Consider the following 25767-nt stretch of genomic DNA (forward strand, 5'->3'; position numbering starts at 1 on the left):
CTACTAAGGAAACTAATTCTCAAACTCTGAAAATTTTCACTGAAATGCCAGGCACTTCTTTGCACCTTAGTTTCCAAACCTCCCATCCCAGAGAGGGACTCTTCTTTTGCATCTCTCTTTGAAGTAATTGCATCAGCTGGGCTCAAGCAGGCAGAATTTAACTCCTTGTAATCACAACTGCTGATACTGAGGAATGGGATTTATTAGGAAAAGTTGGGTTAATGAAACAGCAGAAAAGCTGCAAGAACCTGTGCTTAATTTTGCTTTGTCCTGCTCAGGCTACTAATAATATATTTCTCATCAACAGAGCATGTTCTTATGTAATTTATGAGCTGTGACACCCTCACTGGTTACAAGCACCACGTTCTGATGTAAGTCTTTCTCCATGTTATGCTGCTTATGTATTTTTGTCCTTTTTTAATATTCCTTAACCTACATATGGCAACTGACCCCAAATCACACTGAAAAATTAAGAAGTTAGAACTATGAAAGCTTGTACATGTGTTTTCACAGAATGACTTCTAGACAGTCAAGGGTTTGAAACTCTCCTTTTATTGCATATATTTCTTCTTACTTTACAAATAATTATATGCACTGATACAAATGTTCCTTCACAGAAGGTACATTTCTTTTTTTTTAAAAAAAGGGCTAGGGCATCATTCAAAATCAGCCATTTATTGTTCATTAATATAAAATGTATTCATATTTCTAGGAGGTGTCATATCCAAACCACTGTTCATCCAAATTTCTTGTATGATCTGCTCCCTGCGCTCTATCCTTTCGGCCAGTTCCGCCGCCTCTGTCGAACTATAACCTGAGTAAGAAGGCCTGTAAAGTCCTGCTACCTCATCCTGGATATCCGAATCAGAGGAATCCTCCTCCTCCTCCTCCTCATTTTCACTGTTCTCGTACGCTCTGTCACTTTCTGGCACTAAGTGCTCCTTCTTTCTGTGCAATTTCTGGAAGTCATTTGAGCACCACCCACAGATCACCAAAGCACAGAGTGTGAAGATTAATCCCACACAAACGCTGGACATGAACAGGAGAGCTGCTCTTTCAGGGTGATCTGAAATCAGAAAGTCAGTGCTTAAACACTTTAAACACTCTGCCAAAGTTTCGTTTTGAAAAAATCAGCTTGCCATTTCCAACGCATTCCACATTAAAGTAGCCATAATGGTGGACAGTGCCTGGGGGGACGTGGGGTGTGAGAAGGATTTTTGTCATGAACTGAAACCACCCTGCACTTGCAGTCCGAATGCTGCCATCTCTGCCTCTTCAAATTACTGTGCAAAAATCTCAGCCTCTTAATAACATCCCAAGATAGCATTATCCCATCTTTTTATTAGCAGCTTAGCAGCATTCTCAACCCGCTACCAGAAGCACACCCTTTTTTATTTTTTTTTCCAGCCATCCTGCCAAAACTGGCATTGCCCTCATGAAGAGGGGGCATGGGAAGAGCAACCCTGGGCTCTGTGGCACCACGGCAGCATCTCCAGGCCAGGCTGGGTGAGGAGCATTTTTCTTCCTTATAGCCTGAGATCACTTCTCAGTACAGTAACAAGTGAGACAGATGTAGAAATGGCCTTTCTTGATGGGTTGTAAAATCCATCCCTGACTGCTTGGGGTGATGATGGGATGTCTCAGGGGTGGTGGGGTCTGGGAGCCTGGGGAGAGCTGCTGGGAGCAGCTGGGTGCCGCTGGCAGGGACAGTGTGCCTTGCCGTGCCGGCAGGCTGTGGCTGCTCCTCCTGCTGCCAGGGGAAGCCCTTGCAAAGGCTGTGGGATGATGCTCGACAGCTGTGTGGCCCTTGGTGTTTTCTAGAAAAGCAGCAGTCTCAGCTTCAGAATTGCTTCTCAGCATCAGCCTTTGCTCACTCAGTTCCAAAATTCTTGACTTCTCCTGTGGTATTAGAGATCTAGTGATCACAAATTTGTTTGCCTTAGTGTTGCTAAGTCACAAAAACTGCCAGATCCCACCCCAGAGATGGTTTGGTTTAGGTTGTTTTGTTTTGTTTTGTTTTGTTTTGTTTTGTTCTTTACTTGCTCCTCGAAAATCCATATAAGTATGCAAACCAACATTTCCAAAAATGGAAGTCTCCAGTGCAGTTCCCAGATCAGGACCAGGTTTTCAAAAATACTGAACAACCAACAGTCCCCATTGAAAATATTCATTAAAAAATATCTTGGCTGCAGTCTCTAAAAGAGTTTGGATCCTCCAAGTTGGAAATTATTCTATAAATATCAATTATAGTGTGACTGTCACACCCACAAGACTGTGATTATGTTGTAACAGTATCATTACTGTTAACATAAGATTACCAGTTATGACCTTCTGAGATGATCCTCTCTTTTCCCAAAATGTCATGATCTAATGAACCAAACAATCTCAGCCTCATCTTCCTACCTCTAATGTATGCAAATGTAGCCAAGGAGTTGCTAACAATAGTTCCATCTTTCTTTGGAAGTCTTGATTCCTTTGGGTCCAGGTTGACACCTGTGGTACATGGAGGTAAAGCAAATTCTATCATATCATAAATGATGAAGGTACTAAAATGATATTCACCCAATAACTTTTAAACTAACAAGTCACTTAAAACACAGGCAGGCCAGCGTTGTGCCATAGGAACATTGCAGAACATTAGACCAAACAAGAGCTGATAAATAAAATAAATACTGAAATAAAGTATAAATAACAAAGTATTGAAAACATTTAGTACCTAGACAATAGAAAATTTATTTAAAAGCATCTATTACACTACCCTTGCCCATTCCCATTAAGGTTTCTGAAATAATTTTATTTCATTAAGCTTCACAGCTCTGAAATGGACTTCTCAGCCCAGTCACCAATGACTGCAAATATGCATTAGCCACATCATTAATTCTGTTGCCTTTAAAAAGAATGAGTGTTGGCACAAATCTTAAAAGCTTCTTCACCCTGAAACAACTGCAGTTTCGCTTTTGCTTTTCCTTTTCCCGTAGTTCAGTCAAAGTCAGAGAACAGCACACTGGTTATGGGTAGGTGTAGAAGGGTCACTCATTCCACAGCATTGCTGTGAGAGCATGACTGTGGTCATGCAGGTCCCATCCTGTTTCCCACCTCTGAGGGGAAGAGCAGCTGCTTCTGCAGCATTTCCATTACTTCGTCCCACCCCTCTCAGAACAAGCTCTGAAGTGGGGAAAATGTCCTATTTTCATCCAAGACAAAGGAAAGCAGCAAACCATGTTTTGGATGCTACGTACCATCATTCTGCTTAACGGAAGACCCGCTGTCAGTGACCAGTGAGTTGACAGCCGTGAGGATAAATTTAGGGACTTGAAAAGACAAAAGACAAATTGTGTACTGTTAGTTTTAGGAACCAGATCCCCAGTTAATTATCAATCCCACTGCTAATCCTGGCTTTATTAGTTAGGCTTCCAAAGGTGGTATCAAAGGGATCGGGTCGGGTGGCTGCACCCAGAGCCAGCATGGGCAAGTGCAAGCCTTGCCAGTGTGCAGGACTTGCCCCAGTGCTGCAGCCAGCGCTGAGCCTCCTTGGTGGCCCCGAGATGCTCCCTCACACCCAAAGGCCGTCAGCGTTTGCAGAGGTGGTGTGTGGTGCAGCCCCACACAAAGCCATGGTCACCATCCCCACCACGCCAGCCCTGGCTGGGGCTGCTGCTGCTGCCTGCTGCACTGCCCTGACACACTAACCTAGTTATACTCTATTCCTGATGACTGGCAAACACCCCAGGAGATGGGCTGTGCCCAGTGACATGTCCTCCTTCCACCACCACCCACAGATCTGACACACCAGGAGGCACAGCACCAGGACGGTGTGCCAGGGGACGGTGGCAAATGGCACACTGCTCACAGCATTGGCACTGGTGGGGAGGAAAAGGAGGTGGGAAAGGGAATAAAGTAATGGGGAAGAAAACCGAAAGGAAGGTTGGGTGGGTGGGGATGGGAGACAAGGGAAAGTGCGGCAGGCAGAGCAAGCCTGGGGGATGAGATGCACGGGTGGAGAGCCAATAGTTTCCACTTAAAGATGAATAAAACACCAAAGAGGATAGACAATGCTGTGATTTTTTGCTAGGGACTAGTAAGGGTAGCTCTGGACTTGTGACTGGATTCACATGCTCTGTGGAGCTCTGTGGAGCTCCAGGAACATCAATGCAGCTGTACACAGCACAGGGACCTGCCCCCTCTTTTTCTACCCCTTGATTTCCACCCCACAAGGGGTGAGCCAACCAGTGGATAGGAGACAAAATTGGCCTATAAATTCAGGATAAAGTGGGCTACAGCCAGATGCTAAACTGCATCCAGATACGCTTTTTGCATGAGGGTAATTCACTGTAATTCTCAAAGAAATGTGTCAAGTTTTGTGTGGCTTTCTCTGCAAAGCCCCTGAGATGAGTGGTCACCGAGGAGGAAGGTGTGCACAATAGGAAGAGACGTGCTGGGTGGGAATGAGCTGTATCCTTCTCATTTCATTATATTTTTCCCTTGATAAGTTTTCACACTCTTATTAAAACAATTAAAAGAGCGAAAAGCAGGTGCATCATGCAGCCATTGATAGTTCACATGTTCTGTGTCAGATGAAAGGGCCCTTCAGACAGGCAGATCTTGGCACCTGTTCCCCATAATATGTGAAGGCAGACTGATTGACTTTCAGACTGATGTGAAGGAGGAGAAAAAAGGGAAGAAATTTCAGGTATGACGCTCACCTCTATCCCACATAGAAACATTTCCCAATAAATAGTCTTAAGGAAAGTTAAATGAAACAGAAGAGTCTGAGGTTTGCAAGTTAGCATAGTTTTCATTTGAAAAACAACTAAAAATAGCACTTCTTTCTGATCATAGCTTTTGTGTGTGGGCTCAAAGTCATAGCTGTTTCCTTTCCTGATGAAGGAATCTTTTTGGGACTCCTAGCTCCTGTTTGCAATAGAAGGCCAACAGAGATAGGGGAGAATGAGATCATTTCTATTTTGACTTTTACTTCATCATAATTCTTAACTGTTCTCCAGTGACAGAATATTTTTGTTGGTGCATGAGGCAGACCGGGCAGGTTGGTTTGTTTTCAATCTGCACTCTAAATCTGCAGGCCTGGCTGTTCTGAACAATGTGCACGTGTTATGAACAATGTCCTTGGAGGCCGCACAGTCCCCAGTGCCTTTGTGTGACCTGAAGCTCCTGTCGCATGGCCTGGTGCCCAGGATGGGGCTCCTTCACCTGTGCTGATGTTCTTCCTGCTCCCCTCCCAGGGGGAACTTCCCTGTGCTTTCCTAGCTACAGGACTGAATCCTTTCCCCATGGCTTCCTGTCAAGTTTGAAGGGCTATTTAACATGCCATTCAAATATTTGTTGAAGGGGGATGCTTAATTCAAAATGGCATGGACAAAAAAAGCTCCTGACTGCTTTCACTGTTAATTTTTGTTATAGCTTTATTTCAGACACAAGGACTTTAACTAGGATAGGCTGCATCAGCTCACTTCACAGAATAACTGGTACTAACACGAGGAATTCTTATCAAGATAATCACATCTGTACTACAACTTGTGCCAGCACTACTTCGGCGAGTAGGGTAGGAGTCAGTCATCTACTGCAAGCTGCCAAAGGCAGCCCACAGACAGACTCCGAATGGCCTCCAGCGAGTGCAGCTACAACGTGGGGTGTCAGGAGCTGCGTTTCCTGGGAAAGGCTCCTGAAGCCCAGCAAGAGCCAGGAGATGCCACCTCGTGCAGACACAAGACGATGCTGAGCAGGCCACCAGGGGCACTGAGGCTGCGAGAAACCAGCACCTTCTGACTCCTGCAAAGTTTTTACTAGCAGGGATTAACTGCAAAATTAAAAATGCAGCCAGACATGCTAGCCCTAAATGGTTGCTGACCCATGAGGTGGGGAGTATGATTTTTTTTTTTCACATTCCTGACCAGGATGGAAATACTTTAAAGTGTGTCACAGCCCTTAGAGACTGTGGTCTACTGCATTATGCTCCTGTCACTTCAGGGCAAAGCCTGTTTACCTTATCTCGGGTAGCATGAGGATAGCAGGGATCTTCTAGTGAGGGGAAAGCGTGTAAAATGTCATTCTGGAATATGCCCAAACTCTTCCCATGTTCAGTAGATGATCTGTAAAATAATTAGACCTGCAAATCATTGGCTAATGCTTCAGATTGCACAGCTCAGTAGGATTTGGCAGAAGAAAACATCTTCAAAATGTGCCAGCAACACACAAGAACACTATTTATTACCCACGTGTTTTTGCAAAACCACTTCACTAAATAACAGAATGCATAACCTCACTGCAAACAAACTTACGCCAGTTTTCTAGTACACAGAAGTGCAAGAAACAATCTGTTGTAATTATCCTTGCTCTAATTAAAGGGAATTCCATTAACTCATTCATAAAGTTACTACAGCATGAAGGCAACTGCACAAACGTATAACATATTAGTGCAAAGGCAGATGTCCGGCTCTCTTCAACAATATAAAGCTGAATCACTGCAATGCTTCTCACCTGACAACTAACTCACGTGGAGACTGGAAAAGAAAATCTCTTGTGCCAGCATGCAAGCAGCCAGGGCTCATTTTCCTCTGATCTTCAGGTACACAGTGATCTTGTAATCAATCCTACATTTCTGTTCCCAAAAGCACGTCTCAGATAACCCATACCCTTTGACCACTACTCACTAGAGATTCAATAAAAGGACTCTATGTTGTGTCCCCGTGGAGCTACGGCTGCTGACTCCCTACAGACCAGAAAGAGCCAGAAAGAAGCCAGGCTGGTAGCTTTCCAAACAGTGCACAGTAAGCAGAGCAATAACTTGGTGAAAAAAACCTTTTATGCATCCTTTGGTTGAAGCAGAAGCATGTGAGAGACAATCTAATCACCCCTGATCTTCACACTTCCACCCCACAGCCAGCCCGCAACAGAACGCGGAGCCTGAGGAAATCTGTTCAAGGCTTAAGAAATGCACAGCCACTCCTATAAACGTGCAATACCAAAATAAGGTTCTACACTGAAGTAGAGTGTTATTAATATTTCTCACTGTTATTAATATTCCACTTTGCTGTCCCACAGCATTTTCTTTGGAAAAAAAGAATTGTAGAGAATTCTGCTTTCCCCAATGTAAATATATTAGTCTATGGTCAAGGATATGGAAAACTGTCCCCTCTTGTCTGAGGAATGAGCTGAAGTAGGCTTCAGTCCTGCAAGGGAGGTATGACCTCTAACCTTTACTTTTAGTGAGATTTTGTCCATGAGAAAGGAAATGCCTCTGCAAGGTTGAAGGTTGTAGGTGTGCTCATGTGAATCAGATTTCAGAAATGGGCTTGTACACAGTGCTTCAATTATGCTGGACTGCCTTACCTGCACTGATGGCAGGCAATGCCAGGCTATCTTTCCTAGCTCTACAGCAGGTGAATAATGTAGAATAGACTCTTGCTTTGATAGTATTTCTCAAAATACTAAGGCACACACTTCATATTTTATTGTCAGTTGCATTTTCATAGGAAAATCCCTTAATGCCTCAATTTACATGAGGTGCAGATCAGCCTATGGGCCTGCTTGAATATTTTGGTTGTTCTTGCATGGCTCTGTCACAGACATCCTGTTAAAAGGAAGGGGAGACTTAGGAAGCCTCTGTGTGCATGCGTGTGTCTCCATTTTATGCACCTTTTGGCACCGTTTTGCTTTGCAAGCAGAATGAGGGCTTCAAAATGCTCACACATTTGCTCTTACCACATGCATAGCTGACGTTCAGGTATTTTGTCACTCCAGGTAGGCAGGGACTTCCAAAATCCTGGCTAGTGACAATGATTTTGCACCTCTGTTTCCCATAACACCTTTTTGATAAAACTTCTAGCGCCGTGTAAGACAAACAGTCTGAAAGAAAAATACACACAACAAATACACAACACTGGTGTTATCCAAAATGATAGCTGCTACATGTACGACTAGAGATACACATCAGGTCTTGACTTCAGGCATATGTTTGCCTAAGCAGGATTTCAGAATTACATATTAAGATTTATCAGTCCAAAGGAGTCATCAGCAATGAAATCGTGAACTTGCAGCAAGCTAACAACTTCATGCTGACTTCTAGGTGCATACTAAGGGTGAAGTAAGATTCATATCAAGCTCCAAATGAGGTGCCCAGTATAAGACTGTGTTGTAACAGCTAGCCTACAGTGAATTTTGGTGTATTAAAGCTTTTCATTTATTATGCCTGTCACTGGTAGGAATCATTCTGCTGTGTCAAGGAAGTCAAAATGGGCTCAATATTTAACCAGGGCAACATTTAGCTTCTTCCTCCCATACCAAATTCCAGGCTGCTCTAGTAAGGCTGCCACCACAAGTGAAGTTTGAATGCCTAAAGCAACCTCATCAGCATCTAACTGCTCTGCCTTCGTGTCTCAATTACATGAGGCAACACTCATCACTTTCAAAGCAGCCTAAACTACCCCTGACATTGCACAGATGAAGTGTCCAGGTTGTTGAACCTCTCTCCATGGACTGAGCAAGAAGCATGCATTGTGTATGAGAACCTGCCTTGCTAACATCTACACTTAAGGCTGGGATTTCTTTATTCAAGACTTAATGCCTTCTACCACAATTTACAAAACAATAATCCCTTATTACCAAGATTTTGCACTGAATCTGAAATTATCTGAGTGGGAAAGTATGTGCACCAGAAGAACTGAAAAGAACTGAAAAACCTACTTTAAAAAAAGAAAGAATGTCTCTAGATGCGATTAAATTCCCAGTATCCACATGTGCTAAACTCTAAGCCAGAAAGCAAAAATATGCCTTAGTTTTGGCTTCAAAACAGAAAGCATGCAGACAAATCTGGAATAACTAATACTTTTCTCAAGCTGTCTGCTTCCAGTCAGTGCTACCTCATGCATTTTGTGGCTTTCTGTGGATGATAAATATTTCTCAATCCAGACTTCTGAGGCAGGGATGCTTTAGAGGTCTGAAAACATATTTCTCTGGGCATTAAAACAGTCCTTCCTATAATAAAACTCAGACAAGGATAGCATCTTGTCACCTTCCAACTGCTAAAGCTCATTTGTGCCTCTTTAGAGGGAGAAGAAACAGTGCTTGCAAAGACAATCCAAAGGTTCCTCAAATCAGTCTTGTTCGAAAAGAAAGAGGTGGTTTGAAACTGGAGTTCTTGACAAGGAAGACTGACATGTAATATGTGAAAATGGGGGAGGTTTATGATTTTTAGAGTTAATCCTCTAACACCAGCACTAAATAAGCCAAATACTTAAGTGGAGCCATTAGGAGATACTGGACTCATCTGTTTGCTTTGCAGAGGGCTCGTGAGTTACCTTTGGACAGGGATTTTTAGTAGAAAAATTCTTCCTTTGTCTTTTCAGAGACCTAAAGTTCTAATGTCCTTGTGTGCCAGGAGGCTGTTGGGCAGGCAGGGAAGGCTGACCTAAAACATCGGGTAGTTCTGACTAAGTAACTCGGTCATTTTAGTTTCCCTCCCTGGTGATCTTAGATGAGTAAGGATATATTTGGGTAGACATTTTATTCAGCCATGTAGCTTATTTTGGCAAGTACAAAAACAACCGAAGAATATCAGGAGGAATTATCAGATGACTCATAAATGAATGGATTGGGAGCACAACAGCAATCTGGCAAACTGAGTTATGTTTTCCACAAAATTTCCTGCCCTGGGAGCTACTCACAGTGCCTTTAAAAAACAGAGCCTGTTTTGCTGATGGTTTCCTACACATTCAGTGATACAGCGAGTACATGTTTCACTTTGCCTTTGGTAGGTGTTTGCTCATGTTTCTGTGGGAGTTAATAGCTTCTTATCACCTATATTCATGTTGGATTTGGCTTCTCTACTTGAGAAGCCAGTCGTCACATGCCTGCAGGCTCTTGGCAGGCCAGCTTCTGGAGAACTTCCCAAGGCTTGCCTGGTGTCACAGGTGAGTAAATGCAAACAAAGACTGGCTTGCTTTTGCAGGACACCACAGATGTTAGCTGGAAAGAACTATATCAAACCCACAACACACACTTGACAACTTCTTGTGGTCTACCAAGATTTTGGCTTTTAGTGATTCAGTCAAAAAACGTTCAGTTGTTTTTCTCTCTGGTTTATGTGCATCCTTGCTATCTCCCCACTAGCTCTCTTGGCCAGCTGAGCAATGTGTTCAGCTCAGAGGAATTCTGTGTATGCAGCACCAAAGGCCACTTTTTCAACATTTACAGCTTCATCTGTACAATCTCCCACAAGCAGACATTACAGACGTCTATCTGCACCAAAGTCAGAGTAATCAGTCTGTGCTGAAGGGAGGTTCAAGCCAGTTTCAACCAAGCCTACTCAATCTAATGGTGATCCAGCTGCAGCAATGCAGAGCTCGTGCTAGGAGTACTTTATCCTCGTTCTGGTCAAACACCCTACTGCAGGCTCTCCATGAGGATCCAGCCAGTGTTGCATTCTGAGTAAATGGTCCCAGTAGCCAGTCTCATCACCAATCAGGAGATGAACACAAATATGCAATGTGTCTTCTTTCTGAATATCTAAGTAATGTGTGAGCTACACATATGTTTATGGAGCTTGTTAAACTGGTACTATACTGTCCTGGTTTCACTGGGACAGAATCATAGGACTGCCATGGTCTGCAGGCCATTAGCTGTCTGGAGTCAGCCAGGGCACTTGACCTGAGCTGGCTCACAGGTATATTCCACACCATAAATGTCATGCTCAGTATAATGGGGGAAGTTTACTGAGAAGGGGTGTGGGTGTGTACACGCACATGCATGTGCTTGCATGTGCTGTTTCATTAAATCTATTTTCATTTCAACCTGGGAGTCTCCTCTCTTTTTCCTGATCCCTCTTCTTTGCTGGGGAGGGGTCACTGGGTGACAAAGCAACTGCTGTAGTTTAGCCCCTGATATGGACTAAGCAGACACAGAAGATTAAATATTTAAACTGCCTCTTGAAAGGCATATTCCCAGCATGCTAGCAGGCTGGTGGCATTGATGAGCAGTAGCAGAAAAGGCAGCAATGTGTGGCTGGGAAAACACTCCATTCTTCATACCTCTCTCCCAAAGCTGCCCAGCACACACCAAGAGTGTTGGTGGATCTTTTGAAACAGACACTTATATGGATGGCATGGAGATACGGGTGTCAAGAAGAGGTTCTTAATGCAGTAATAAGCTATCAAATCTGACTGCTGCTATTTAACAGTTAGAGTAGAAAGCCTTGTTTCTGGAGGAAAGGCTCTTTCAGCTCCCTAATTAGCTTTGTTTAGGAAAGTTTTGGCATGCAAATGACATGCCATAAATCATGCAGGCTTTAATGAGAAGCAATTTGTCTTCTGGTTTCTTAAAGCTTCTCTCAATTCAGACAGGAGGAGCTTTCCCTCCATCTCTTTCCACCCTGCCACACAAGACCTGCAGGTGATGGAGCAGCCAGATGGCCTGGGCACCTTGTGCCAAACTCCAGCAATAGCATCCTGTCACACCCTCTCCAGACGTTACTGACTGCCGTCTTCTCCCACATCACTGTGCACAGGGTGAGCCTCAAGATGTGGTGAGTAGGGGATGTGTCTCAAATGCAGATCTGTGTGACATAAAAGTAACGTGCTGGTGAAGAACCAGGGCACTCAAAAAGAAACCCCTCCACAATCTGTCATTCCAATCCTGGAGCCCAGCTGCTTCTTGCTTTCATCACAAACTGCTGGTTTATGCTGCTTTATGCTTTCTGGGCTGTGCCTACCCGCAAAAGAATAAGGAGTTTGCTTTTAAAATCAACTGAAAGCAAAGATTTCACACTACCAAATCAGGACGGCTTATGCTTTGTGGAGCCCAAACATCAGTGCCTGGTCTAAGAACTGACAAGGGGAAACTATGTAGTTCAGAGCAAGCTAAGGCTGTGGACTCTCCTAAAGAAAATTACCATAATAATATGGTAATTTATGCAAGAGCATGGCACACAAGGTCCTGCCTATGCATCAGAAAAGGGCCATTTGAACTGCTGATTCTAACAAAACCACATAATATGATCAGCAGCACTAATGAAAAGTGTTGCTGATACCTTTATGTTGTAAGTCCAAGTATTGTCGGTAAACAAGTCACTATGATACACTAAAAATAATACTTACTGCCAGCACAGACCATTCCTTGGAACTGAATAAGGCACTAAGGCTTTCTGAAAAGCTGAACCCAAGCTCTGCCTCTCAATCTCTAACTATTTTGCACAAGAAAACCCCACCCTGGTCTTTCTCTCCTTCTTGCATGTGCATATGCACAGAGTGTGGGTTCCATCTGCCAGCACAAACCCTGAGGGCAGGAGATAAGAGGAGCTCCACACTCACTAGTGGCAGCAGAAACTAGACTCCCTCTGTGTGTTGTTTGTTTGTTTGTTTGTTTTTTACACCATTTGGGTCTGCATGTGCACAGGCAGGAGATCCTCGACTTACCTTGAACTTGAGTGCCAAGTGTACTTCTCCAAGCAGTTCCAAAACCTAAGTTAGAAAAAGCTATACACAAGAAAACCTCTGAACTGCTAGTAAAGAAAACATTAATGGATGAAGTGATGTGTGTCTTAAGCATGCTTCAAGGAACTTCAGACAGCTCCTCAGCCAAATGTGACCTTCCCTGTTCATCTCAGCAGAAAGTTAACCACACTCTAAAAATAGTGGCTGCACTCTTCTGGCCTTCAAATAATTGCTTCTCATGCTGCTGTTGCTTTGAACACCTTTTCTTTTATAGATTTGTCTTGACAGGGTTTGCTGGGGACAAGGGGTGTAATGGCTCCTACTGGTACCTTTTTGTGTCCAAAACACCTACTAATCTTCACAGTTTGCTCAGGACAATATGGACAAGGAACTTTTCACATCTGCTGTCTGCACACAGAGAGAGTCGATTTAAAGATTTTTGTCGTAGAAGTAGAACTAAACAATTTTATCTGTACTTTTGCACCAATAAAATTCAGCTGACTGTTGTCTCTCACACCCAAAGTGGCAAGGCACTAGTGGTGGAAGCTGCAAAGGGAGATGTGAACCTACCCCATGTCCCTGAGGCTTGGTCCTGCTACAGAACAGTGCCTCTGCATCTAGCCCACTCACACCATCCCTGGTGTGAGCTGGAGCATGTTTACTCTTTCATGGTGTGCCCATAAGAGGTCCTATGCTGTGTAACTAAAATAAATTCTCTGCAGCCTCAAGTTTCTTCCACTCAGGAGCCTGCCACTTGCATCACAGCACACAGGGCTTGTGTTAGAAATCAGCCCCATAGTCAGCTAGTAAATCTAGGCTAAGCAGATGATGCTCAGGACAGGAAGGGCATACCCAGACCTTAAACCAGTTGTATGTGTAGTCTGCAAAGGACTTAGTCACCTTCTCTACATGAAGTGCTAGGGTTAAACCCCAAGCCCTGAATGAGGGTTGGCATATAGATGATGTCCACAACCAGGGAAGAAAGACCCTCCTGACTGGTCTTCACCCAGAGTCGGGGCAGCCTTGGGTGGGAACTGATCAGGAGATCACCACCAGGTGCCCAAAACTTCCACATTAACTCGGAGGCAGGGTAAGAAGCCACCTCTATAAGAGCTGATTTCTTGTACTTGTGAGGTTAGTATGTGTAGTGTATGTGCTGTGTGAGGGTTCTGAAGGGGCTCCCTGACTCTTCCAAAGAAGCAGAGTTCTCAGGATGCAGAGCAAGCTCATTAATTTCTCTCTGGGAAACCACTATGCAGCTGGATTCCTCACCTGGCTGATTCCATCTCCCATGGCATGGTTCTTTGGCAGCTTGCTCCCTTCTTCACATCCTTCACAGTGAGTGAGTGCACTGATTTGATCCTCTCTTTTGTGGTGTGGCACTTTGGATTTCTGGCATGTGATTTAAGAGTGTAGGCTGGTGTGTGATGTGGTAGTGGAGGGAGGAGTTGGGATGCTGGTCTGCCTGTTAATGATGATACTATTCTATATTGGGCAAGCGGTCAGCAGAAGACTATAGCAGCTATGAGCTATAAGCTCTCACTGCTTCCCCCAGCAGGAGGGCTGGGCTCAGTGTTTCTGTTAATTGACTAAGTGTTCCTTGAAGTGTGTGTACTTCAACATGCAGCATTTCCTAAATTTTGGCCAACTTACATGGTTTGGGTGTTATGGCACGCAGAAATCTCTGTCTACCATGAACCTAATAACCCCAGTGTGTAAGCATTTCCAGATCTGCCTATAGTTGTACCCTTACTTCATTTACATCTGCTTTCAGAAGACACATATAAGGGACTGGCTCACACTAGGAGGAGTAACATCTCCTAGTTAATAGAAATAAACCAAAAGTTTTACAGCCAGTGATTAAGAGATGTAGGCCCTTTGAATTGTACTGGTATGGAAAAAAAAGATGACAAAACAACACAGTATCACAAAATACTGTTATATAACAAAATCATGATGCCTTGCTGGGCTGGAAGGAACCTACAGGATTTTGGAAATCTCTCTTTCTTGCCTTGCTAACACCCTTCTTAGCTGAATGCCATTTCACTGGGAAGAGGGGATTAGGACAAAACCTAGCCCCAAGGCACACAATGTCCTGGTGCAAACTGTGATGAAAGTGCCCGAATTATACGCCTCCCCTCTCAACCTCCCACAGTGGGAACAGGTAGAAGAGAGGGGCTGTGCTGGAAAGGACCCTACTGTCCAGCAGTGACAATATATAATTCAGAGCTCTGCTGGTGATTAGTGCTCGAGGGAGTGCAATCTGACCAGTCAACGCACATCCAGGGGAAATTTCTGGAAAGGAAGTTTTAAATGTTCTAGCTTGCAAGCTGCAGCTAGAGGCAACCCACTACCAAGCCTTCTTTCAAATACTTTCATGTAGTAACAAGAATAATTTATTATTTGGGAAGTGTTTGTTGACCTGAATCTTCTTTGTATTCTCTATGGTAACCTGTCCTGGCAGAACCTTTAAATTTTCTCTTTCCTCATGCACATGTTAGCGCAAATATAAAACAGACAGTATGTCAGAAAAGGCAACAACTCACACAGGAACAAACAGGTACAGTTTCCTGATTTGGTGCTGGGCACAATAGATCCCTCTAAGCAGAGCCATCTGATATAAAGCTGTATCCAAAAAAAATTTTCTTAAGATGTTTTTGATAATATCAGTAAAACAAGGAAGTTACCTTCTGTAAATTCCATATAGTCTTAACAGTGCCAGCCACTTTAACAGCTGCAGAAGCAGGATACTGCTTGGAGTTTATTTTCCTGCAAAGATCCAGAGATCTTATAATGGAAGTAATTCCCTGTGCTTTGATGAACTCTGCTACTTATGGCAGGAGCTTACTTTGCTTACAAATTTTTCCTGAAGCTAAAATGCCTGGAGACAAGATTTTACACACTGTTCTTTGAAGTGGGCAACAGTGACCACTCATCAATATGAATGACCCTGATGACAGGCTGGAGAGCAAGACCACATAAAAATGCAATATTTCAGTTTGATGGTGAAAGTGGTAAAACCCAGGAAAAATATTTTACCACAATCTTTTATGGAAATCTCGCATTTGTTGGCAAATCCTCCTTCTCCCCCAAACTGCATGGAACAAGTGTAGCTTTTTGTTTCTGGTCATTTTTAACAAAAGCAAGAGATATTTTGAAATGAAAGGTCCAAGTTACACATATAATTAGATATCAGCCTTCGGACTGAAGTAGTACTGTCTTACCAGCTACAGCACACATTAGAGAGTTCTTGTACTCAGTAGTGCAAATCTTTACCCAGATTCAAATCTTCTCTTTATCTGAATCAGAACAGGGAATTGAATGTGTTTCCCATAACCTATCCTCTGTGGGCTTTTCAGTTGACTCTGTCTTGTGCTAAAGCTTCTCCATTGCCTAGGATAAGCAAGACTTTACCAGACCAGAAAGCAACTCTACTGTAGAGGCTTTATGTAGCAGGGGTGACACCATGATGCCATTGTTGTTCTTCCTCTGTACTGAAAATGGGACCGAATTTACACTATTAAACTGGCCTCAGAAAACTAGTTCCAAGAGGAGGCAGTCATCCTAAATGTTGAGCTGAGGCTCAGGATCCTACAAGTGCTCTGAGACCACACAGATGTCACCAATACCAGAGATGGATTTATATACCCTGTTTTCTACATGGAGAAAAGCATTTATGCTAAAGAGATTTTAAGTTTTCCTGCATTCCTTTTGAAGCAAAGCACTTAAAAACATCAGCTAATTTGATAGGCTGTTCACAGAAAAGTTATAGTTCAGAGTACATCTCAGTCCAAAGCTGCTGTTAGTCATTAACTGCTTATAAGTTATATTACATGTAATGTTAGGACATCAAAATCTAGAGAAGTATCTAATCGATTCAATAGCCAGTACTCCTAGCAGGACCATGTCAAGTATGGATAGATGCAAAACTCTTGAGCTCAACAGACTTCCTGTATTTGTCATTAGGACCTACAGATGACTCCTTTTCTGCATAGGACTAAAAAACACCTCACAGTTTCCCTGTGATGCAGTGAAAGAAACGGAAAGGCTCAAGTGTTGCCTTTAGGCTCAGATGTGCAAACGTGGGTAGAAACAACAATGGATGTGTGCTGGAGCAGATTTAGCTTTTGGTGCAAACGTATGCATGTAAATCACCTCTGATTCATGAATGAAGAGCAGCTGAAGTAGGTTTTATAAATTGTCTCAAATTGTTAAAATCACATTGACATTCACATTACCTTTGCTTTCCCCAAGAGAAAGGTACACAGACCTTCAAAAAGCTTAATTGTGTACCCTCTTTTATTTGTGTATGCTTAAATAACCACACAAGTAAGATTTAAGCTCAAGATGGATAGATCTGGAGTCAATTGGATTTGGATCCCAAGTGGTTGGGTTTTTTTTTTTTTTTTTTTGTGATAACTTACTGTGTACTCCCAAGCCACATAGCTGCTTTGGAAAATTAGACTTGCTGCAGAGTGTTAGTGCTACCATGCAGCAAGAGGCCAAGCACTTTCATTAAGTAATGGGAAATCTATAGAAGGATCTACCTTCTATAGAAGCACCTTGTGCTTGTCTCAGTTTTTATGCTCTCGCCTACTAGCACCCTTTTACATTGCCCCATAGAACACAAAGCCAGCAACAGGCAGGGTGTTGCTCAAGAGGTGCTCTTACACAGAGAGCCACAGCAGAGTTTGTTGCTGTTGCAAATACTTTATTTATACTGGGAAACTTTTACCAGTAAGAAGTGTTTGCAGTATTCTGATCTGTGAACTGTAAATGCTGACATTACAGGCAAGTGAGTGTTTTCCAGAGATAAAGTGCAAGAAATAAGTATGATGGCAGCCTTCCTAGGTCAACTGAGCTACTTCTGCTCTGCCTTGTCACACACTAACTCTACCATCACAAAGGATGTATGGGCCTGTCAGAAACCTGCTAAAATGTTTCCTCCAAAGAACAGGTAGGCAGAACTAATAACATCTGTATGAAGGACCGACAGGAGATAGCCAGTGTGAACACAGACCCAACAATTTGAAACAGACTTTTGTCTAAGAACAGATTACAATTTTAAGCCAATACATTTTTAATAATACCTAATAACTAAATAGAAGGATTGGCTTGCAGACAAATAGCTTTTAAGACTCATTATTGATCTCTTCTTGATGTTCAGAGATCCTTCTTACAGATTTTGCTTGTAGTATGTTTCTTGGGAGTGAAGTTCAGCTTTTGCACAGGGCTGGCATCACTCTTATAAGCCCCTCCCTGTGTGACATTAAGCAATTTGAACCAGAAACATATCTTGTGCTAGCCTTCTCCATGGCATGAAAATTCACCTTCATACTTTCAGCATCAACCACTGAACCTATTAGTCATACAAGCATCAATAATATCTCTTATGTTTCAATCACTGATGCTTTCAAAATGCCATTGCTTTTCCAGCTGAAGTATTCTGTTTCCCCTCTTCTCTGTGCACCTGCTTGGAGAAGGTCTACCAACAGCATAACAACATACCAAAGGGGGGGATGCGCTCCACTTCTGTTGAGCAGACTTTCTCCTCATGTGCCCATCTGCCGTATGTAGCAGAGTAGATGACGAGGAACTTGGACTCCTGACAGTGGAGTTTCAGTTCCTGGTTTTCACATGCTGATTTGGTTTTGTATTCAGCTAAAATAGAAGCAAATAACAATATGGTAGCATCAGGCGATTTACTCGGCTGGCCTGTTAATAGCAAAATAGCAGCATGACAGAGAACAGCTTTTCTGCAAGTTTGGTATGTGGCACTACTACAACCAGAGACAAAGCCAACAGCAAAGCATCGTGTTTCTTCCAACCGAACTGCCCCCATATGACTATGTAAAGCCTCGGGCACCTTTTTGAAAGGAATTGAAACGTTAACTTTTGCCAATCTCCTCTCCCAATGGAACAGCCTCCCCACCTCCTGCATGACTTCCTGGTGTGTTTTCCACTGCTGCTCAGCAGGAGAAGCCTCGTCCTTTCCTTTTGTCTCTCCCTGGGACAATGTTGCTTTCTATGCCTACTTCAGATGCCTGCCTGAGTGCTGAGAGCCTCCCACCACTCATCAATCATGGGGATGGCTGGTGTCACCCAGTGCCACCGCGTACAGCACCAAAGAATGGGGAGCACAAAGACATGGGGACGGGCGGCATACCCTGGGCCAGACAGTGCTCTCGGCTATATTTGCACGGTTCCACCGAGGTCAGTAGGTTTCCCTGGGCGTAACCATCCACCGTGGGCTCAACTGAAAGCTTTTGCTGACAAAGCGATGTGAATCAGAAAGTTATCCCCTCTCCCTTTCTCAGCTGGCACAGCCACACTGGCAGCAATCTCAGCACAGAGGTGGGGAAGCCAGTGAGGTTGTCTTCCAGACAGCATGGTTTATCCCTCCTAGGGAACTGGTCAAAATCTGCCATCTGGCCAAGGAAGTCTCTTGCTGGTCTAAGCAGCCACTCTGCTTGCAGCATTTTACCACCTGTGTCTTCCTGGTCTACACAGAGTGGCAAACCTTTATACTACAGATAAGGCCAGGGAGAAGAGTTTATTCTGCTCCATTTTTTTGTCCTTCAAAAATGTGAAAACAGGAAAAAGAGGTTGCTGAGCCGAACAGGAGAAAAGAGAAACTTTACTGTTACTGAGTGGTATTCCTGCAAGTGGAGTGTGGGTGTTGGTGCCAGAGGAATTGGAGAGAGAAAAATCTTCTATCTATCTACTCAATAAAGAAAACATTTTCTTTAAGTTTTCTTTAAAATAGAATATATTTTTTAAACGGTTAATGTTCCTGGTAATAGTGCAGTTTCTTCCATTTGAGCTCATCAGCAGTCATAAGGTTAATTCTAAAGAGTGATTTTAAAAAATACTTGACCTACTACAGACAGTTCTGCAGAAGCACCTGCCATACCATAAACCCATGAGGATCATGCCAAGCAATCAGAGGCTCTGACCCGAGGGCTGACAGCCTAAAGCTGGGTTCTGTGTCTGTACAGGTGGGCTTTGTGGTTGCTGGAGAGTCTATGGAAGAACAAACAAGAGAAGGAATCCTGCAACTGGTGTAAGACAAGTGTAAGAATACAAGAGAGACCTCTTCAGAGATATAGCAACAGTATTTCTAAAAAGATGAAAAATGAAGGGATTCAGACAATTGCTAAAGTGCCCACTCAAAGCCAAGGACACTGTAAAATATACTTAAAGTTATACTCCAGTGATTTCCTGAGCAAGGATGTTTTCCACAGCCAAGCCTAACAATATTGGTATCTTCCCCACAAATATAAATTTCCTGTCACATGAAATCATGTAATTTGCACTGCAAGTGGACTGTTCCTCAATTCTGAAGGCAGCACTTGCTATCAAATAGACTTTTGAACAGCTTTTGTAAAATTCAGATCACAGAGAATATTATGTATACAAAGCAGCTCATTTCCAGTGGGAAAAATATTTAGTAGCTTATAAAAGTAGCGAACAGGACCTCAGTCCAATTTTGATTAGTAAAAAGATTTTTTTTATGACACAGACACATTTATAATATTCAAATCCATCTGGTAGTAATAATGCAGTAATTGTTAGATGTAAAAAAAAATAATTAAAACCACTAAGATAATAGATCATTAAAATTTTAACTTTAAGACATTTTTTTTCCCCTGACAATTGGCCCAGTAAACCCCCTGGGAGTTCTTGTGTCAGTGCTTTGCCACAGGTAATGCCTGCCTACTCCATTTGCCTTATCTCTGCTGTGACTTAAATATTTTGCATGAACTGGCCCTTCAGTTTGCTTGCTACCCTTGTTTCTCTTTAATCAGAACATTAAGATAGATATCACTGATGGAAGAAAATCTATTTTGTACTTTCTCCTTTAGCTGTCAGGTGGTATTTCTGAGTTGGCTGCTGCACCTACCCACAAATCATTTAACTATTTTCTTTGGGACTCATTTCAGCCACACTGGGCATTAGCAGCCAAAAAAAGCTGAGCCCCCACGCTGCTGGGGCTTGTTCTCACATAAAGTAGCAACAAGAAAAACAATTAAAAAAGACCATAAATGAAACCTCATGAAGGTTGTTTTAATCTTCTTACATTTTTCTCATGTTTAAAAAACACATCCTCTTTGAGGCAGGATTTGTCCTGTTACCTATCAATGTCAATTACCTGCATAGAATACAGATGATTCTACAATGAAATTCTGTAACAAAGTTAGCCACACGTGTATCCTTCAGCCATTATTCTATGAATCGGAGGTAATAGCAGAGAACCCTTGCAACCTTTAGTCCTAACTCCTTAAGCATTTTTGCATATTCCTTAGTATATCTTCACTGTTTGGATCCTTAGCCCAAGCATCTGTTTTTGCTATTCAGCTTTATCTTTCTAATATGACATTATCATTGCCATCTCTTTAAAAATAATTTCCAAAACATTTTTCCTTTCTAGTCTGCTGTCTGGCATCCAGCTCTCAAACTACACTGGTCATTACATTGGCAGCAAGCACACTGAAGTTGTAAACACAATGGAGAGCTAAGGTAAAGCAGAAAGAAACAATTTGCTATTAATCTAAAACTCTCAAAACTTCACATGGTTTTACGTGAAGCCCTGTGCAGTGGCATTTTAGCCAAAACAAACAACAAAACACACAAAATCACATTTGCCTGATGTGGATTACTTACTAGGTTTGCATTTAAAGGAGACAAGGAGGAATTTAGTGGTCCCTGGACACAGATCAGGTCCAAAAACCCGACTATTGACAAGGAGTTGGCAGGATCTCAGGTTTTGGCATTCATCCAGTACTTTCTAGAACAACAGGCAAAAAGGATAGGCTTGAAAACAAGGTATGAAGCCATACAGCAATGAGAACACTTAGTTGTACTTTGTTATATACAGGAGACAAATCATTCCTTCACAACATTTTGGCTATATAAATATTAAAAACATCTGTATCACTGGATTTAAAAGGCCACATCTCTACCAGCCCAAGTCATGACCGAGCATCATCACAGTAATGCCCATGACAATTTAAGACATTACCAAATTTCTTTAACTTTTCCCTCTGCTTCCAGCAAGTCAGCCAGGTTTTGCTGTGTGGCACTTGAGACTCTATGCAGAGCCCACATTGAGTAGGAACGCTCTCATCCCCCGGCCTCTTCACTGCTGTCACTGAGGCACTCCCCCACTTCTGACAGCACTTAGGGGAGTGCAATGCCCAGGTGAAGCATGGTAACTTAAAAAGATGTCTTTTTAACCATTTCATCTTGACCTACTTAAGTTTACCTGATCACATTCTTTAATATCTTCACTTGAAAGAGTTCTGCCTAATGACTTGGTGTGCTTAGTTGACACTAAAGCACAACCCTACCTTTAAGCCACATGCAGGACCTCCTGCTTAAGGGGCATGCACTTCTTGTTTGCACTTAGACACATTGTCAGATACTTGACTTGCCACTTGGACAAACAAGCATTAGTTTGATCAGATATCACAGATGTGCCCATATATCCTAAGCCTGCTTGTCTTTTTTTTTTTTTTAAATGCTCCTATAAGGCCATATCTACCCCAGATTTTTTTTTCCCAGTAATATATCATGGTTCTTACTGTGCTGCTTCACTGGGAGTGGCAACAGAAGGAGGACAATACCAAAGTCAGGCGTGTTTTATGCAAAGGGTCATGTGGACCCTCCCCAAGTTGAGCAAAAGGGCTGAGTACTCCTAGTGCTCATGTTAGTGTTCCCACTTCATCAGTGGTTTCAGAGCTGTAGCTATGGAAAATATGAAGACAATGCCGAAGATGAGTCCGAGTTCAGTTTTTAATGGTCCTAAGGCCAAGGGCCCTAAAAAAACCCCACACAGTTTAAATGTAGCAGTGTACTTATGAAATTCTTATTAACCTTCAAAGCCCAGTTTAGAGAAGGCTTTCTATACAATCATTTTGGATAGTCTGTGTTACTGTCCCCAGGATTCCTGATGTTTAAAATCACTACAGGCTTCTATAACAAGGGTGTTGCCTCTGGGTCATCCCACTCTTAACAGGCATGACTGCAAGATACCATTCTCTGATAGTTTGAGGTTAAACCTATGGGAATTTTTGCCTTCTTTCTTATCAGAAGGGGTCTCAGTCATACCAAGAGGCCAAATCACAAATTTACCACTGTGATAGCACAAGCTGCACTCTTGTTTCCAGGCTGTGAGAGTTGGCAGTGGCTGAATCCCTCTCTGTCATCCCTGGAAGCCATCCCTCTCAAGAATAAATGATACATATTGGCAGCACATTGCAGCGATCCTGTAACACTCTTGCCTTTTTGTTCCCCTTTGTAGAAGAGGACTTGCATCCAGCACTATTTGAGCATTAAGTGCTCTCTGAAGAATTTAAAAGGGAAGGAAAAGCAAAGCAGACTTAGCTTTATCAGTCAATTTTTCTTTTACACAGTTGCAAGTCAAATAACTCCTTAACTGGGATGGTTCTGGAACAGGCCAGTGAAATAGAGTTACATCTTTAGTAAATGGAGATAGGTGTCCCCTACTGAGTCACCTTCTGTTTGCACCTGAGATGAATCATCTCCTGTGCATCTGTTTATATTTTCTCCTACTTAATGCAAGCAGCAGTCGCATTTTCTGTCAAGTTGCTGTGCAAAACCACGCAGCCACAAAAGGAAATGCTGATGCTCGTAATGGGGTAGAACTAGGCTATCAATATCTTGAGACAGATATAACTGCAGTGATCCTTTTAACAGGAGGTCACTGTATAAAATGCCTGTTATGTTTCCTGCTGGCTACAGGGTAGCATCATGCCCGATTATGCAGACTGCAGATGCAGGTCCAAAGGTCCTGAGATCACTGGTGCTCTTTTCTAAGAAGTCAGTTTACAAGATGTATCTCTTCTCCTTGACAGAACCAGAAATCCCTGAGATGCAGAGCATTCGTATCTCTCATGTTTGTGGCCTTGTCAAAATGCTTTTGGTCAGTTACAGTGCCTGAATGATGATGATAGTTTATGCAACAGTTACCCCATGCCATGTTTCTTAAATTCAGGGGAAAAAACTGCCCATAGAGACCTCACAAAGCCATTCACAAGCTCAAAATAATCACTGGTATCACTTTACTGTACTCAGTAAAATGACATCAAGGATGCATCTGGTCTACTGTTTTTGGCAGAGAGATGTACTTTCACATGGCCCAGAGGTCATGTCTGGAATGTCTTTAGAAGTTGCAGTGCAGCATGGGCAAGTCACACTTATAAAATTGCCCTAATATTGTTTCTGGAGATAGGATATTACTGCCAAACCTCTCAGTAAAACTCTTCAGCTCACTAGTGATGGGAACAGCCATTCCCTGTTGTCAAGAAGCAATGTGTTGTCTGCAAGCACAAATGTTGCAAGCTCCATCAAAGCTTCCATAAAGCATTTACAACAGCTTCACCAACAGAACCTGTTCAGATTCCACTAGCTACTAATTTTTGCAATTGTTTACTGAATTGGATGTAACACTGGGCATTTATATTATGACAAAACAAGCCTTTGACAGTAGTGTAAGTCAGATCTTCTAAGCATTGTTCCAAAACTCTCCACAGCAGAAAGCAGTACTTTAGGAAGTATAAAACATTTTAAGCTATACTTAGGTGGGCCCAGCAAACAAACCATAGGATATTTCTGATACAAATAATGTATTCACAGAGATACACATCTGCAGAAGTGTTTAGGCTCTGCTGTTCAGCTGCCATGGTGCCTTTTCAGTGAGTGAAGATAGGCATGGAACAAGCCATTGCCAACCAGAATGCCATCTTATTCAGTGGACTTGTAATTCGGCTCTATCCAATGTTTGCATCCTCTCCTGGGGATAAGGAGGACCTGTGTGATAGTTAAGACTGGTTTTCTTAGTCATGACAAGCCCCTGATTAGAAGTGAATTGTTTATTTTAGGGAATTTTGAGAATGGGGTTTCCAAAGCAAAGTTCATCAAAATACAGGGCAATCTACAAAGCCTTAATAATCCTATGGTAATATCCTGCTGGCCAGACCAATCCTTCCAACTATGATATTTTTGATGGTAAACTGACATAGCCACAATGTGATTTCATTCAACATCGTGACCACTTGGCATTTTCACACAGCATAGCTCACCCCACGGAACCACCAAGAACATTCTGTGCATTAAGAACCTTCATGACGTGCGATACCTGCAAAGAGGTGGGTGCCACACAGTTCATGGGTTCTGTCATCCTGGCTTCAGGCTCCTGAGTGCTACACATGTGGTAGTCTTGCCCATAAAATGCTGACTGGACACTTATTGTTGAATGCCGAGGACAGTGCAGACTCAAATATTCCCCATCGCAGGCATAGGCAGTATGATTTTGCAGAAGTTTGGTTAGGTAACCTAGAAAATATTCAGCACTGTTACAACTAGTACAGGAAATGACAAACTCATTAGATAATAAGAAAACCACAGTCAGTCTCTGGAAAGGGCATTGTAGTCAAGGTTATACGTATGGCCTGCTGCCACACCACATGGTTCTGTGAATGGGTCAACCTTTACATGGTAATAACACTCAGGTCTGGAAAACAAGAGGTCACGTGGCAGTGAGTCAGAGCCCTACCAGCACTCCAGCAGCAACACTACATCAGAGATGTCATTTCACAGACAGTAAAGGGCTCAGGCCCTTGAGAGTCATGGTTGCCAACAATCCCAGGCCATGTCTGCCCAAGTTGGAATGGCTATTACTTGGTTTTGTGGGCTAGGCTCATGCATCCCAGCTGGCTATGGTATTCCTTACACCTCACCTTAAACTGATGCTTTGCACATCTGGGCTCCCAGGTAGGTGTACTTCACACAAGGGATAATAGAAGTGATTCTCCCTGTGTCACTGAATCAGACGCTAGGATAACAGAGGAAAGGAAGTCCATAAGTGCCGAACACCATAGGTGCTAGACAGAAACCCAGAAGCAAGATACATGGAATTCTGTATTTGCTAGAACGGTTTTCAGTATTACCTGAAGAGGAGAGGTATGATGTGTATGTAGCTGTCCACCTGTACCATCCACTTCCATCTTCTAGTAAGTCCATGAGCAGCAGAGATAATGACAGCTGTTTTACTGATTTATAGTCCATCCTGTATTGTCTCTTTAGCCAAGATTTCTATCATCATCACAAATATTTACAGATTTAATCTCCTACTGCCCTTCTCTCTGCTCTGGAGAATAATGGAAACATGCAGGCCGCTACCTTTGATGTTTACAAATTAGCCATCGTGATGCAAAACTGTTAGGGGTGATTTAATAGAAAGACTTCCCTCACCTGTAGCTATGAAGCTTTGATATCTCTACTTCTCTCTTTGATATCGTCT

At 42.8% G+C, this 25767-nt stretch overlaps 1 protein-coding gene across 1 annotated transcript; it reads right to left on the minus strand.

Moving 5' to 3' along the window:
- Positions 1 to 674: 674 nt before the first annotated feature.
- EVA1C (eva-1 homolog C (C. elegans)) lies at positions 675 to 25532 on the minus strand. The gene is made up of 8 exons (XM_008946450.1): positions 25415 to 25532; positions 24604 to 24800; positions 21108 to 21231; positions 17952 to 18104; positions 7720 to 7863; positions 3240 to 3311; positions 2404 to 2493; positions 675 to 1066 (listed from the first exon to the last, which is right to left on the minus strand). Exons 1-8 carry the CDS (start codon positions 25530 to 25532, stop codon positions 675 to 677), a joined length of 1290 nt encoding a protein of 429 aa, XP_008944698.1.
- Positions 25533 to 25767: the final 235 nt, after the last annotated feature.

The sequence above is a fragment of the Merops nubicus genome, unplaced genomic scaffold (genome assembly GCF_000691845.1).
Source record: "Merops nubicus isolate BGI_N331 unplaced genomic scaffold, ASM69184v1 scaffold18940, whole genome shotgun sequence".
NCBI classification, from domain to species: domain Eukaryota; kingdom Metazoa; phylum Chordata; class Aves; order Coraciiformes; family Meropidae; genus Merops; species Merops nubicus.